Source organism: Melozone crissalis, unplaced genomic scaffold (assembly GCF_028551555.1).
Source record: "Melozone crissalis strain CALT ecotype California unplaced genomic scaffold, PUWL_Pcris_2 ptg000063l_1, whole genome shotgun sequence".
In the NCBI taxonomy this organism is placed as follows: domain Eukaryota; kingdom Metazoa; phylum Chordata; class Aves; order Passeriformes; family Passerellidae; genus Melozone; species Melozone crissalis.
In genome coordinates this window covers 10,349,777-10,365,240 of record NW_026535841.1, presented here as the reverse complement: position 1 = coordinate 10,365,240, position 15,464 = coordinate 10,349,777, and the positions used below count along the sequence as shown (strand labels likewise).

Sequence of the window (15,464 nt, the reverse complement as noted above, 5' to 3'; positions counted from 1 at the left end):
CAAAGCCACTGACTTTTCAAGCACCGCAGCAGGGCTCACTGAAGAAGCTGAAGCTCCGTGCTTTCTAAGCATTGTTCATTTGACATTCTTCACCTCTATTATTTTTTTTTTCCTGCATTGCCTTTTATTAGCTTACTTCAGAAAATTAGTATAACAAAAATTTTATCTTTCAAAACAGACATTTAAAAGTGCAGCAGTTATGGAAATACAATTGGACAATGAACAGTTTTTATTCCCTCTACCTCGCCACACTCCGCACGGCAAAGCAGTAATTACAGGAATCTACTTCTGGTTTAAGCTCTACAGTAAGCTCTTTCCAAATTTAAGGCCAGCAACCAACCCTTCATTATGCTTAATAGGTAGACATAAAACGTAATTGCATCACAATCTCCCAAAGCACGTTCCCAGCTCTGAGGCTCACACGTGTCTGGCTCAAAAAAAGAGAGATTTTATCTGTTCTTTTTCCTTAAGAGAAACACTGCAGCACAATTGGCATCAGCCACTCAAGGAAAACTACACAAAACACTAGAGGATCTGGAAAATTGTCTGGAGTAAGACTTCACTGTGTTGTTAAAACCTCACATTTCCTAAGTGGTGTTTGTTGGTCCACAGGACCAACAGGAGCCCTGGCAGAGTCAGGACCGTGGTCACCTGCCCTGGGGCACTGGGAGCAGCAAATTCCCTTCTGCCTTTCCCATTCTCACCTCAGCTAAAATAAGGAACATCAGGACACAGAACATGAACTGGATTTATCTACAGGACACGCCACTTTGTCATGTAACATGCAACACAACTTTGATGCAAGGAGTTTAATAGCAAAGCTCACCTAAATCACCAGGGCTGCCCTTGAGCTTTCCCCTGTTCCCCTGCACATTTTCCAGCCATCACCCTCACACCCACCCTGCCAACAGCACAAAGAACTGGCAAATGATGGGATGAAACTTCAATAATAATCCAGAATGAAGAAATGTTTTGCTATTCTCCCTTTTTTGTGATCTGCCTCTTTCAAAGCAGCTCATGTGAGATTTGAATTTTACTTGGGACAGCCCTTTTTTCCCTCTGCCTCCAGAACTATGGCATGGCAGGGAGAGCACAGGGAGCTGGGCTGTGTGTGGTTCCTCCCAACACAAAAAGAAAAGTATGTGCCTATATTTAGAGGTAGAGAAGGGAGCTATAGCATCCAGGAAAAAAAGAAATAAATCTTACCGATTTTATCTTCAAAAAAGCATTTGTGTTTTTCGTTTGGTTAAATCAAAAATGTGCTGCAAGTGTTTGACCCTATATCCAGCAACAATAAAATCTGTTCTATCATAAAATACCAGCTGCTTTGCACTTTGAATAATAATACTATTTTTAAAGGGTTTCAGAATTATTGTCTCATAGATTGTGGTAGCTTTTATTACAATTACTGGGGAACTCCTTTTTTTCTTTTGTAGAATACAATCAATAGGCCCATTTATTATCATCTTCTTTTAAAACTGTATTTGGTCTGAAATTTTGGGTTACTTTTCAGACTAGGCAAAAAACATTTTTCAGCCTAATATTTAGCACCAACAAAAATTAAAACAAATGAGTCAGATAAAAAATATCAGTATTATTAGATGCAAACAGTTACCAGGCTGCCTGGCAGGTCTAAGAGACATCTTTTTTCTAATTATCAGCTCAGTACCACTCCAGGAATGAGTCACACCAGGTGGCTGTGATCTACTGGGCAGCTCAGACCTGAGGTCTGGGTGCTCCTCTCCCATCACCCAGGGGAGCAGGGAGGAGAAGCCCTCCTTTGGTGATGCTTCCAACCCCAGGCACCTGGAAGAGGTGAAAACCTTGCACCAAACTACTTCTCCAACGTTTAAGTCTCTTTTCCTGTTGCTAAGACTGACAAACCTATTTAGAAATTCACTCACACACAGATCAGAAGTGCCATAACTGGAATTTGGGTTTATTTTTTTCACGAGAGGAGAAATGCTGCCCCGGAGAGGGCAGTACAGCCGTGCCATCCTCAACAAACAAGGAATCCACTCAGAAATGAGATCACCAGGTGGGATGAGATGCTCTCAGCCCTTCATTCGCTGCTCACACACGCTCCAGCAGCATTCAGCACCAGTGTGCCAGCCTTTGCTGGGTACCCTTGCGCCCTCCAGTTCCACTGTGCACCCTCTGCCCAAGCCCTGGTGGCACCACCCCGTGTTCCAGCACTGAACCGGCAGCTGCCCAGCCCAACAACGCCTCTTTCATCTCATTTGGACAGTAAATCTTTAGCAGTGGGAACATCTCTCAGGTTTCTAAAGCACCGTGGCAATTTATGGTGCAATAAATATGATCTTAAATAAAAAATAATCCTAAAGTGGGACCTGAATATGGACTCTGCTGCACTCTAAATCACACGGAGACCCCAATGTCGGTCAGTACGACGGCGATGCCTGGACTGCCCAAACCATCCAGCCAGGAGCAGGAACGCTGTGCAGGCATTCCCTCCCTGCCTGAGCCATCCAGGAGGAGCAGGAAAGCTCAGCAGACATTCCCTCCCTGCCTGAGCCATCCAGGAGGAGCAGGAACACTGTGCAGGCATTCCCTCCCTGCCTGAGCCATCCAGGAGGAGCAGGAAAGCTCGGCAGACATTCCATCCCTGCCCGTTCCCACTCGCAGCCTCACCTCCAACAGGGCAGGGAGGGAAGGCTCAGCCCCATTCCCCAGGGAGCAGCACTGCTTGCAATGATGCACAGCTGTGCCACAGCATCCTCTGCCTCTTCTGACTGCTCTCACCTGAGACCAAAAGACTTTTAAATGCCATTATGGAGGAATATTATACCCACCCATCCCTCCCTCCAAAAAAAAAAAAAAAAAAAAAAAAAAAAAAAAGTGGAAGATTTTTCTAGGAAAGAGATCCTAAAAAAAAGTCATGCCTTTCTTCTGAAACTGCATTTTGGGAGAGGATTAAGGAGGAAGGAAGGATATGACTCTTTCCAGGGCTTTGTAATGTATTTGCTTCGCACAGCAAATTAATATTCTCAATTTTAACTCAGGAGTACATTCTTAATTAGGGTATGAAATGTTTTAAAATTTTCTTCACTTTACAAATGGCTGCTTTTTCAATTAACTGTGCTTCCCCAGCCTCAGGATGATCTTTCTATTAGCAACAGAATGCTTTCGAGTATTTTGTGAATACTAATTCACAAAATTAATTAAATGCAGACTTAACTCTGAAAACATATATTTTACCACCAAAAAACCCTGCTGTCTTCCAACTACTGACCGATCACAGGCTTTGCTGGGATCAAAGGGATCAAGTCCTAAAGGCCCAGCAGTCAGAACTGAAGGTAGGAGGGTTAAAAGGAAAAAAAACCAAAGTTCTTCCTTTTGTATTTTAAATGCTCCAAACACAGAGGGGGATAAAAAAAAGATAAATATCCCAAAGTTCACACAAAGTGGCCACAGGAGCAGGACTGTGGCACGTCTCTCCCATCCCTCACAGTCACAGCTAGCAGAGCCCTTCGAGCTCCCACACGTGTTGTCCGTGTTTAAACTCAAATAAACTATAGTTATTTCGATGTAAAAAAATCTATCAAAGCAGCACTTAAACATAACCAGATTTCTGCTTACCAAACCAAAAAAAGCTTTTTTTTGACAAATGTTAAAAGCTAATAAAAAAATGTAGACCGCCCAGCGTCATGCTCGGTGGTGTTACGTTAAAACACTGAACAGGCACAAACAGATTTGCTGGAATTGAAAACAAACAGACACAAAGTGCCCCTCTGCAGGGTCTGGGCAGCACCTCAGCCTGCAGCCAGGACTCAGCTCCTGCTCGGGAGCTGCCCCTGATGGATGTGCACGTGTGCATCGCAGGGAGCGGCACCGGCGGTGGGCAAGGCAAAACTTGGGAAAATGTTATTTCCAAATGGATCAGACCCAGTCCTACAGAGAGGGATGAGCCCTATGTGTGAGTCAAGCATCCCAAAAGGGCACAAGCACAGAGCAAAAATACTCCTATGGCAATGCCTGCGCTGCTACAAAAAATAACCCAAGTACAGGAAAGAAACACAGAACAGTGGTGACCACGTATTTTTGCACTAGTGTGGATAGCCAATGCAACACTAAGGCACATTTCTAGACCAATGAGTCTTAAAACTTCTTACATCAACTAAGGAAAATGCATTCACCCCATCCAGATGCTTTTGTCATTTGCCAGGAGATGAGCAGAACATGAAGCCTTAGAGGAGAGGGCACTGGCAGGGAGAGGAGAAGAAGGGGTGCTGAAGAGGGGAACAGTAAAGCAGTATCATCTAAGATGTTCTCTTTGAAGTATTAAGAAAGTCAGCTTGTAAAAATTAATGGATTAGACCTCCAGCTGTTCAATTCTCAGCTTTAAATTTAGAAGGTATTTGACTTTGGAACATTGGCACATAATCCATAAAATATATTTAAATTTGTAAAAAATTTACAAAAAAACTCAAAATCCTTTGTATTAAAAGGCCACTAATAACTCAGAATGTTTAACTGCACTGACACAAAAGCATCTGGCAAAGGAAAAGCAGCAAACTACAAAGAATCACAGTATTTTTATATAAGCCAGTCATCTAATCACTGTGTGTAAACTGGGTCTATCTACAGAACAGCAGAAATTCGGAATCACATTTTAAAAACTGAGAAATCTAACCAAGACCAGGAAGGTGAGGGCAGACCTTGAATTTCCTGGGTGATTCCACAGCTTCACCTATTTGATTTCCATAAGGTTCCCCACGTCCCTTACCCAAGATCTGGTGCACAGCCAGCCATGTTCTGAACAGCCCTCACTAACAGAAGCTCTCATTTAAAAATGCCTTTTAAAAAACAAAACTACTTCATATTTAAAAATAAACAACACACCTTGTCCAGCAAACCTTAATCATGAGTTTACAGGTGCAAAGATGGTTCTTTTCAGGGGTGTAGATTTTTCAGTGGAAAAGCTGGACCAGCTGGGCAGGGAGGCGATGCCGGCCGGAGCCGCGGCGCGAGGTGGCTCTACAGGCGCCTGACGCCCACCGCCCGCGCTGCCTGCATCCAACACGCTCCAGCCCGAAACACACACAGGGACAACCTATTCTGTACCAGGGATAAAACAGGGAATGAGCCTCTGCCTCCAGTTTGACAGGTCTCTCTCAGTACTCTCAATGCGCTTGAGAAATTACGGCACGAAACGGTTTCTGGTATTTCGGTAAATTTAGCGTTAACAAAGCATACGCGTTAGGCCACCTGAAGATTCATTTTAGAACTGGCTGTGCACTTTCTGAGGAGACTCCCCTCACACTCAGATTTTACAGAAATACATGAGAAACCATTGACTGAAAATGTACAGTAATTTGTCTAGTACTAAAATTTTATATGGCCACATAAAGACATTTTACTGTACCAAAACCTTTCCCTGGTATAGAATACTACCGAGGCTGGGAGTCAGCTGGTTCAAATAAAAGCAGCCTATTTAGTTTCAGGTTAGACTTTTGTTTGATGCCTTATTCTTTGTTCTACATAAGTAACAACAAATTGTATCTATAGACATTGCTAATTAATTACACTTTTTATCAAAATATTATTTGCAGTTCTATGGTCGAGCATTCCACTAGGTGATTGGTAAAAAAACAGGTATTGTAGCATAAAAAGTAAGAGGAGACTGTGTGTAATACATCACGGATCAAAATAAATCTATGCTGTCATCCAAGCTCATATATAAATACTAAGTCTAATTCATTTCCTTTTACATCATACATAAAGATCTGAAGCACATTCACACACCAATTTCAAGAAACATTTCCCTCAAAGTCGGTCTCATGCAGATCCTCACACCAAGTGTGTGCAAAACAACCCCATTAAAATTCGCCTTGCAACTGAGTGGGCATCAGAAAATAACACACTTTGGGGCAAGGAAGCACCAGGATGCAAACCAGACAGGGAATCTGCATTCATTCAAACACAGCTACATTATCCACTGAAATGAGAACAGGTAAATCTAGAGACTAGAAATTAACAGCCAGACAGACGGTGGATGCAAAGGCAAACAGTGGCCACAGTTGTTACTGAAATGCCAATAAATTTACACATTTCCTGCACTAAATATTTTAGTATGTTACAGCAAGAGGAAATACTACTGAAAATTCTGTCCCTTGCTTTTTCTAATATATGCCATAAAGGTCAACAAGCACACTGCTACATAATGTTTATAAAACAAAGGAAAATATTTCTAAACAGAACCATTTTCTAGTAAAAAGTATTAAAAATTATAGTCAGTCAAGGTAAACAATGGAGAATTTCTATCATTCACATGAAGCCAAGCAGGGGCAATCCTTCCAATTATTTTTTTTAACAGGTTAGAAAAGTTTAAAGCATCATATTAAATCCAAATCTAATGCACACCAAACTCTCTCCCAGGATAAGCAGCGGGAGCGTTCTTCCCTCATCACTCTGATTGCTGATCCAGATGATTTAATAAAGATGTAGATTTGATATATGTGGAGTTTATTGTGTAACTTCAAGACAAAGGCAATAGCTTCTTTTTTCACTAAATTGCTAAAATTGTGTAAGTTTCAGCAGCCCAGTGAGACAAAGCAGCATCGGGAATCGCAGCCCCCTCGCTGGAAAAGGCGCTGAGCTTTGCTGCTGAACTCGCTTCCACAGCGCTCACTCCAACACAGCCGCTCACAGCACAGTGCTTGCAGTGAGGGTTCAGTGCCTGAAAAACCTCACCAGAGGTCTGACAAACTCAGTCCCAGTAAACAAACACAGTCCCTTGGTAAAGCCTCTCAAAGAACTAAGCAGTATTTAAAATAAAGCAGGCAGCAGAATGCACTGGAAAGGGAAAGAAAACAAAGGCTCCCGGCCGCATCTGGACCAAATTTGACCTTTGTTAATGTATTTCGAGTAATTCACAGATGTTACACACTGCTCCAGCAAGAGGGCTGGCCTGTGGGCTCATTCCAGTGACAGGTTCGGTGTAACAATGAAATATGAACAAAAACTCAGAGGTGAAGGCTAACGGTGCCGCGTGGCACGTGCCCGTCAGCCCGGACTGACGAGCCCAACAGCCACAGAGCAGCAAAACACACTCCCATCCTTCCCACCTGCACAGTTCTAGGTACATACTGATGTCTTCACCTGACACTTGCAGTACAGGACTTTCAAAATTTCAATTAAAACTAAAAAGCAAAACCCCACCAGCAATTATTTAGTGGGTTTCTAAAGAATAGTAATACACATTTCACTGAGGGGAAAATTGTTCTGGTTCAGTCAAAGCAGGAAAAGCAAAACCCCATTAAACTGACCCCAAATTTTTAAGTGAATTTGAACTGGTTATTCTTTGTCAGCTAAAGCTGTGGTGTTGGAAGTCAAGACAACCCCTCTAGACTCAGTGTTATTTATCTCTCACTCCCAGCTCAAGCTGCTAGGCAGAGGAAAACACGAAATTCTAGAAAGCATTTTCAGGGGAAAAAACCCCAAACCTACCAGCTACCTCACATAAAACATGTTGGTACAAGAAACGATGCATCAGAGAAAACTTACAGAAAACACATTTGAGGGCAGAGCCACGTCCAGGCAGCATTACTAACACTACATGCCGGAATGGAACGCGAACGCACGCACAGAGCTCGCGGCAGGCCAGCGCCGGAGGTGTCACACCTCACAGCACCGGGGTCTGCTCCCAGCAACCCCCAGACCCACAGCTCACACAGCTGCCAGAGACCAGCAAATCATTTCAATGCCATTATTGGAAAAAAGGTGAGCTCTGAGGAATCTGAGCAGCCATTAAAACAACTCAAGTTTGTTTCCCCCATAACCTGCGCATTAACAGAGTATTTGAGAAGTTCCTCATCCTGCTGTATTTTGGGGAGCCTGATCTCTCCTTCATGGCCAGCACTGAATTCCGACCCTCTGGTCCTGGAGAGTGGCAGGCAGTGGACAAAGTGCCCAGCACTGCACGGAGGGGAAGCTGCCCCCCAACACCCACCTCCCCTTCCTCCACCTCCCCGCACCTGGGGAGCCGCCGGTGCCAACCCCAGCAGTGCCACAGTGGGAATAAATCCCCAGCCGCTCTCACAGCAGGTGTAAATCAGAAGCCCCAACAAGCCTGCACTGGGGAGAACCCTGGGTCTAATGCTGCTCTCACTAACACTGCCCAGCCCCAAAACGGTGCCCACCTTCCGGCACGGAATGCAGAGGAGCTGCCTGAATTCGGAGGAGCGCTGTCTGGAGCCTGCGCATCCACCCGGACACTGGGTTTCTGCTGGAACAAACACCACAGTGCAAATCCCAGCCCACAGAGAAGGTTTTAAATCTCAGCCCATGACTAAACGAAGCCTTTTCTTAACACAGTTTCACACACTCAGGGGTATGGCAATGTTAAGTTTAATTATTTCTACTGACCGAGGTGAACAGCCTGTTTTGTCTCACCCATTGTATCTTTATCATCTCTAACAACAGTTAAAGTAAATTCTCTGTGAGTCTGTATAAATTTCCTCATCCGAGGAACCAGCCCATTCAAATCCCTCAAGTGACTAAAGCATGAACCAACCCGAGCGCCTCTGCATTGTTGTGGAACTGGTTTGCTATTTTATGTTAAGCCTCTGAAATACTAAAACATATCCTTATATAGGAACACTGATTAAATGGTTTTCCTTCCAAGTGATGAACTGTTTTAACACCAACATTGTGGTTATCGCGACCAGAAAGCAATTACTTCTTTCACTAGCTGTTACTAAGAATAGCTGTGATCAAAGTGACTGGAGGAGTGCTGTTAAAAGACGCTGCAGAAGAATCGCTCCATATGACACACACACACACAAAATATAGATCATTTCTAAGCAAATTACACTTTTAATAAATGTGCTGTTCAGAATTAAATATCTGCTCAGGATTTCTTTTAAATCACTGCTCAGGATTTCTTTTTTTCCACCCAGGAAGTGAAGATCTATAGAAGTTATTATTTCAAAATCTATTTCTAAACACAGCACGGTGTGAGATGTGTGTATCTGTGTGTGTGTGAAAGTGCACACGTAACAGGGTGCATGTGGTATGAGAGAACGTATGGATGTGCTTGAGCCTGCCAAGGCAGAAGTAACAGGAACTGTGATTTGTGCTAACTAGCTATTGATCCAGTCAGATCTAGATGTTGTGTACAAGAAACAATAAAAGAGAAGGGGCCAGGAAGGATGCTGTGTGCAACTCCATTTAAAAATGGAAAAGAAGGGCCCCAAACAAACCAATTTATGTCCTTGCCTGGGTGAAGCATGGAGAATGCTGATGGGCTTCCTCGGGTCTGCTGTGCATGCTAAACACTCTGCTCGAAATGAGAGTCTCCTGCGCTGGGCATTAAACATGAACAAAGAGACAAACCGTGGGGGCTAGGATTCACGCTTCAGAAAGCCAAAGCTGCAAAGCCAACCAGAACCAGGTTAGGAAACAGCCCAGTTTCCTAACCAGCTCCCTTCTAATTTCACCAACAACTTTCTTAGCAAAATTACTAAACGTGGAGGGCTGCAAAAAGTCAGTTTCTACTAGCAGAGATAATGAAAACAATTTCAAACTATGCTGCAGTACCAAAATATCACCTTTCCTAGACACAAATAATGAGTTTATATTGTGTAAACTGCACACATGTATTTCTAGCACACCAAAACCCACCCGCCTGCCCTCAGATAGCAGGTACAGCATGTGCACCCATTGTAACAATCACACACACAGCTAGGCAGGTTGCAAAACAGGGATTTGATAAGATAAAATAGAAAGCAATTGAATCTATAATCATCCTTATCTTAAACAGCTTTTATAATAGAGGGTTTTCCATTAAAATATTTTTTCCTAAGCCTGGGGAATTATGATGCCCTCTGGACACAAGGAAGGATCAAAAATGACAACTAATGCCAAAATTAAACATCTGTCAACTAAGCAAGTTTTACACTAACAGACCCAGAGCCTTATTTTAAACTGCCTTTCAGTTAAATCAAAAATAATTTGTTACAAGCCGTTCAGTTCAGTATCACACTGCTGTGGGCTCCAAATGCAAGCAGGGGGCACCTGGACCTGAAGGGGCAGAACTACCACCAAATTCATGTTTTTGTGGTTAGGGAAAACCTCAGTCACAGTTTTGGGAAAGTGGCTGGAAGGTTAAGCTGGCACCAGGTTCTGTGGGAGCGCCCTCCTCAGCACCCCATGCCTGGTGGGACCCTGCAGGAGCCCCCTCCTCAGAACCTCAGGCTGCAGTTCCCTTCTGCAGCATCCCAGGCCCAGGAGCTCAGGTGAGGCTCACTGGAAGCCCCTCTGCTCAGCACTCCCACCTGCCTGTGTTCTAGGAGGCATGATGGGGACAGGGCTGGCAGCAGCGATGCCATGGGGCAGTTGTCACCTGGGCCAGTCAGGCACCAGGCACTTTGTCCCTGACACTGCCCCCCCCATTAGATCCACCAAGCATCCTAGCATCCTGCAGCTCCAGCCCAGGATGTGTATGCCCAGAGTAACAGAGCTGCAGCCTCACCATGTCCCCTTCCCTGAGCAGCCCACAACCACCCCTACCCCTGTGCCAGCACCCCTGTGGGACATCTGATACCTTCTTTGCTGGGGTTCGGGGGCTTGGGCTTCTCCCAGGGCGCCATGGGCTTGTCCTCCTCCTGCCCCTCCATCAGGGCCTTCTCTCCAGGCAGGTACCAGGTGGAGTTGTGCTCTGCCATCAGGGAGTCCAGGTCGATGGTGCTCATGGTGCCCTTGACACCCTCCGAGCAGCAGCTGCCCAGGTCACTGTCCCCATTCTGCCCCGCACACTCCCCCTTCTTGCTCTTCAACCCCAAGGGCTGGTCTTCCGAGATGCTGAACTGCTGCCGCTGGAGCTGGATCTGTGCCTGCAGGATCTCCAGGGGGTGGATCTCATCCTGGGCCGAGGTGCTCGTGGGGGTCCGCACCTGCTCCATGCTTGGCGTGCCAGGGTGAGCGCCCGCCGTGGTGCTGAGCCCATAGCTGTCGGGGGTCGAGGTAGATGTACTGAGAAGGCCAAGGGCCAGGGGCTTCTGTCCGTTGAGAAGTGCGTGCTCCCCACGGGGCAGCTTGGGTGAGCCACCCAGCAGCGGGCTACGGGTGGGCTTGGAGGTGGCGTTGTCGGAGCTGGAGGACACCTCGTCCTCGTTGCCGTAGCTGGTGCTGACCTCGTCGGGAAAGTCCACGTGCGGGGAGCTGCCGTCTGACTTGGTCACGCTCTGGATGCCGCTGTCCAGGGAGGACATCAGGTCGGGCTGCTCCGCCAGCAACAGTTCGCTGCCCTTGCCCCAGGATGGGGAGGTCAGGGGCTTGTCATGAGGGGTGCCTCCGCCGCGCTCAGCGCCCGCAGCCCCCGGCGGGGGCCCCGCCGCCACCGGCACTGCCGGCTGCCCTGGGCTGACACCGGCTCCCCCGCCCTCGGCAGCTGAGAACTTCTCAAAAAACGTGCCGGGGCTGACGTGCCCGCTGTCCCGTTTCCGGCGACCCCGACCCCGCCCGCCACCCGCCTTCCCCTCGCCACCGGGCACCGGCTCCAGCGCGTAGCCGGGCGAGAGGCTGCTCTCCGCAGGCAGCAGCGGGGCAGCGCCCGCTGCTTTGCCCGTGCCTCCCCCACCTACTGGCGGCCCCGCTGGGAAGTAGTCCGGGGCAGCAGGTGGCGGGTCAGGCTCGGCCTGGCTGAGCTTGCGCTTGGCCTCGGCCGGGCTCTTCTTGTTGAAGGTGACGTTGAGGTTGGGAGCGCCCAGACTCGCGATCATGTTTTGGCAGGCAGTGGAGAGGGCAGCCAGGCAGCTCTGCCCGAAGACATTGTCCTTGCTGGCCGCCTTGCTGAAGGAGCCCAGCGAGAGGGCACCCAGCTTGCTGGCAGCGGGCCGCGGTGGGGGTGGCGGGGGAAACTCGGGCGGGGGCGGTGGGTAGGCACCTGGCGAGGCGCTGAGGGCAGGTGCAGCCCCGTGGGCCGCCGGCTGCCGCGCTGCCGCTCCAAAGGGGAAGCCAGGCTGAGCGGCGAAGTCGGCGGGGCCACGGCGCTCGGCAGGCGCACTGGGCAGTGCCACACCGCTGCCTGGTGACTGCAGCTGCGAGAGGCCACCCATCGTGGGTGTGAAGGGCGGGTGGACGCCGGGCGACGGCAGGGCCTGCGCTGGCCCCTCGCCTGCCATCCGCAAGGGCTCCTGCAGCCCCAGCCCACTGGCACCCGGCCGGAAGAGCACGGCAGGGCCACCCGGCTGCAGGCCCAGCTCGTGGGGGGCTGCCTCGGCCGGTAGCCCGGGCGCTGCCAAGCGCCTCGGCAGCAGCTCCCCGGGCGGCGGCGGCCCTGCGAACCAGGCGCTGTCGGGGGCCAGGTGCGGCGCCGGCGCATCGAAGCTGCGGCCGCCACCAGCCTCCCGCTCGAAGGCTGGCGGGGGCAGGCTGCCGGGTGCGCCCACCTCACCATGGTGCCCCAGCTGCTGCAGACTGGGCGGCCGCAGGCGCTGCTGGCTTCGCGAGGCCATCTGCTTCATCACCAGGGCCGCGTTCTGGCGCTGCGCCAGTGCCGGGTGCTCAGGGCCGCCGTGTGGCAACGGGCCCCCAAAGGCCTCAGGTGCCGGCGGGGTGAACTCGCCCGGCAGGCCAGGGTAGGCCGTCGGGGAAAGGTGACTCTCCATGGCCGGGCCGTGCATGCCGCCGCCCCAGGAGGCACAGCGCTCGACGCCAGGAGTGTTGGGGAAGTCAAACCGCGGCCTCTTGGCGACGCTCACGTAGGGGGCATCGAAGTGCTGCAGTCTTTGATTTGGTGGCTGTTGCGGAGGAGGGTGCTGCATATTAAACACGGGGTCGGTGTAGGGATGCATATTCCTGTTCTCCAGTCTGTGAATAGGGTATTCAAACTGTGCATGCTGGTTCTGCATTATGGGCCCATTGTCCTGCAGGTTGGAGTTGGGAGCGTTGGCTTCTGTTTGCTGTTGCCTAGGGATGGCTGGCGGGCAGGAGTTCTGTCTGGCCAGCAAGCCCGGCGGCTGCTGCGGTGCTTGCGGTGGTGGTGGCGGCTGCTGCTGCTGCTGCATCAGCGGGTGCCTGGCATTGGCCCCCGGCTCCAGACTGGCCGACATCTTCCGCGCCCCCCCGAAGCGCTCGAAGAAGACGCCGTGCTGCTGCGGCGGGTGCGCCTTGGCCACGGCCATGCCCGGCGCCCGGGGCAGGGCGGGCGCCCCCGCGAAGCTGCTGCCCCCCGGCACCTGCCGCCCGCCGCCGTAGTGCGGCAGCTGCCCCTCCGGCTCCGACGGGGAGAAGACGGGCAGCTCGAAGTGGCTGGCAGGGCCGTCGCCAGGGTAATTGTATTCCAGCGAGTCCACGCCGCCCTGCGCCGGCAGCCGCCGCGGCTCCAGGCCGTGGGGCTCGGAGGAGCCGGCCGCCGGCAGTCCGTGGAAGGAGGCAGCGCGGTTGGGGGACTGGTCGAGGGGCAGGCAGGGCGCCGGCACGGCGTGGCTGGCGGCGCCGGCGCCGTGGTGCTGGAAATCGGGCAAGGTCCCGGGGCGCTGCTGCCCGAAGCCCTCGCCGCTCTGGCCCTCGGCCATGTGCTCGTAGCCGTCGGCGAACGCCGTCTGCCCGCCCAGCGCACCGCTGTAGCCCAGAAGGCGCCCGCCGTGCACGCAGGAGGCGCCGGGGTCGGGCCCGAAGCCGCCGCCGAAGTGCGGGGGGTGCTGGTGCGGGTGGGGGGCGCCGCCGGGGCCGCCGTGCGGCTGCTGTCCGCCGAAGAAACCGTGCACGGGCGGCTGCATGCCGCCGCCGTGCAGCTCGCCGGGGCCGCGGCCCGGGAAGCCGTAGCCGTCCGCGGCCAGGCTCATGTTCATGCCCAGGAGGGGCGGCTCGCCCAGCGCTCCCAGGGCCGGGTCCGCCGGTGCCGGGCCGCCGCCGGGGAAGGCCGGCGCCTTGAAGTGCGCGCTCATGCTCAGTCCGGGCTGGCCGAAGCCCCGCTCCGCCTGCCCGCCGCTCCGGCCGCTGTTCTGCGGCTCGAACTGCTCCAGCCCGAACATCCTGCGCGGCTCCTCAGCAGGGCATGGCTGCTCCGCGCCGCTCCGCCGTCCCGCTGCCCGCCGCTCCCCGCTGCTCCGCTCCGCGCCACTCGGTCGCCCCCGCTCACATCCTGCCGCGCCGCCGGCACCGGCCGCTCGCCCGCGCTCACCCCGCCGCTCGCCGCTCGCTGCTGCCCGAGAGCCGACGGGGCGGCGCGCCGCCGCTCACAGGCTCCGGCGCCCGGGAGCTGCGCGCCGCATCGCCGGCCGGCCGTGAGCTCCCGCGGCTCGCAGCGCTCCGGCGGCGGCGGGGCCGGGGCGCGGGGCCGGGCGAGGGCTGCGCCGCGCTCCCCGCGCGCTGCCGCGCTCTCACCCAGCGCTGGCGGAGCAGCAACAAGTTTTGCATTTCAGCGATGAATTTCAGCCATCGGGGCTGCGCCAATGAGCGCCGCGGTCCGGGGCGGGGCTGCCGTTAAGGTGGCTCCGCCGCCGGCCCCGTGCCCCGCCCGCACCGCGCCCCGCACCGCCCCCCGTGCCCGGCGGCGCCGCTGCTGCTCCCGCGGCGCACGGAGCGCGGGCGGACCGGGAGGTGCACGGTACCGCGGGGTCCCGGAGCGGGGTCCTGAAACCGGGCGGGGGGCACTGGAGCTGGCACCAAGTGGCGGGTTTGGGGAGCCACTGCCCGCCGGGGCGAAAGCCGCCCGGCAGCCCCGAGCCCGGGGTACAGGAGCGGCCCCGCCGGCCCGCCCCGAGCCGGGCACCGCACGGAGCCTCGCGGGGAGCGGGCGCTGCGGCAGCGGGGGGAGTCACAACCCCGTTCCCCCGGAGGGACAAACACCCACCAGGCCAGGGGGCCCACAGAACGCCGGCGGGACACGGTGCTTCAGGTGCTCGCGGATGCACATGTCGATAGTTTAAAGAAATAGTAATGAATATTGCTCCCACCGAAAAAAAATGAGATCTATAAATAAGCGGCTGAAGACTGTTTGTATATGGCAGGAGAGTTTTAACGGGATTTTTTTCTGCAGGATCAGGATGCTGCGCTGTGATTAAATATTGATTTTGTGTAATTAGTTTTCATGTGAACTATCCTCCTTGCTGATGGCCTGGAGATTTCAGAACTGGCGAAGAAATGGAATTGGACGTGGAAATTATTACTTAGCGAAGTGACAAGGGGGGGAAGAGGGGGGCGCGGGGCTCGAGCTGCGGGGCGGGCACCGGGGTGGAAAACGTAGCACGCGCGGCACGACCGCGGCACAAAGGAACCAAGGGGATGTTTCGCTCCTCGCTACGGGAACGGCGGCAACGGAGGGAGGGACTGAGGGAGAGACGAGGCCGCCGGCCCCTGCGCCGCGTCCCTGCATATGGTCAGCAGTCCGGACCGGCCGGGCCCCGCACCCCGGCTCCGCTCCGGGTCAGAGGCGGCCCCGCGCCCGGGGCTCCTCCAGCGCCGCCGCCGTCGCTCTCCCTCTGCGCCTGCGTGCG

At 52.7% G+C, this 15,464-nt stretch overlaps 1 protein-coding gene across 1 annotated transcript in view; it reads right to left on the bottom strand.

Annotated features, from left to right (window-relative positions):
- The window catches only part of MN1 (MN1 proto-oncogene, transcriptional regulator), a 31,069-nt gene extending 17,007 nt beyond the window's left edge, over positions 1-14,062 (bottom strand). Inside the window, exon 1 of the mRNA XM_054288933.1 lies at positions 10,568-14,062. Within this exon, the coding sequence (XP_054144908.1) occupies positions 10,568-14,000 (3,433 nt within the window). The 5' untranslated portion in view covers positions 14,001-14,062. The remainder of the gene's footprint in view (positions 1-10,567) is intronic.
- Between the last annotated feature and the right edge of the window lie 1,402 nt (positions 14,063-15,464).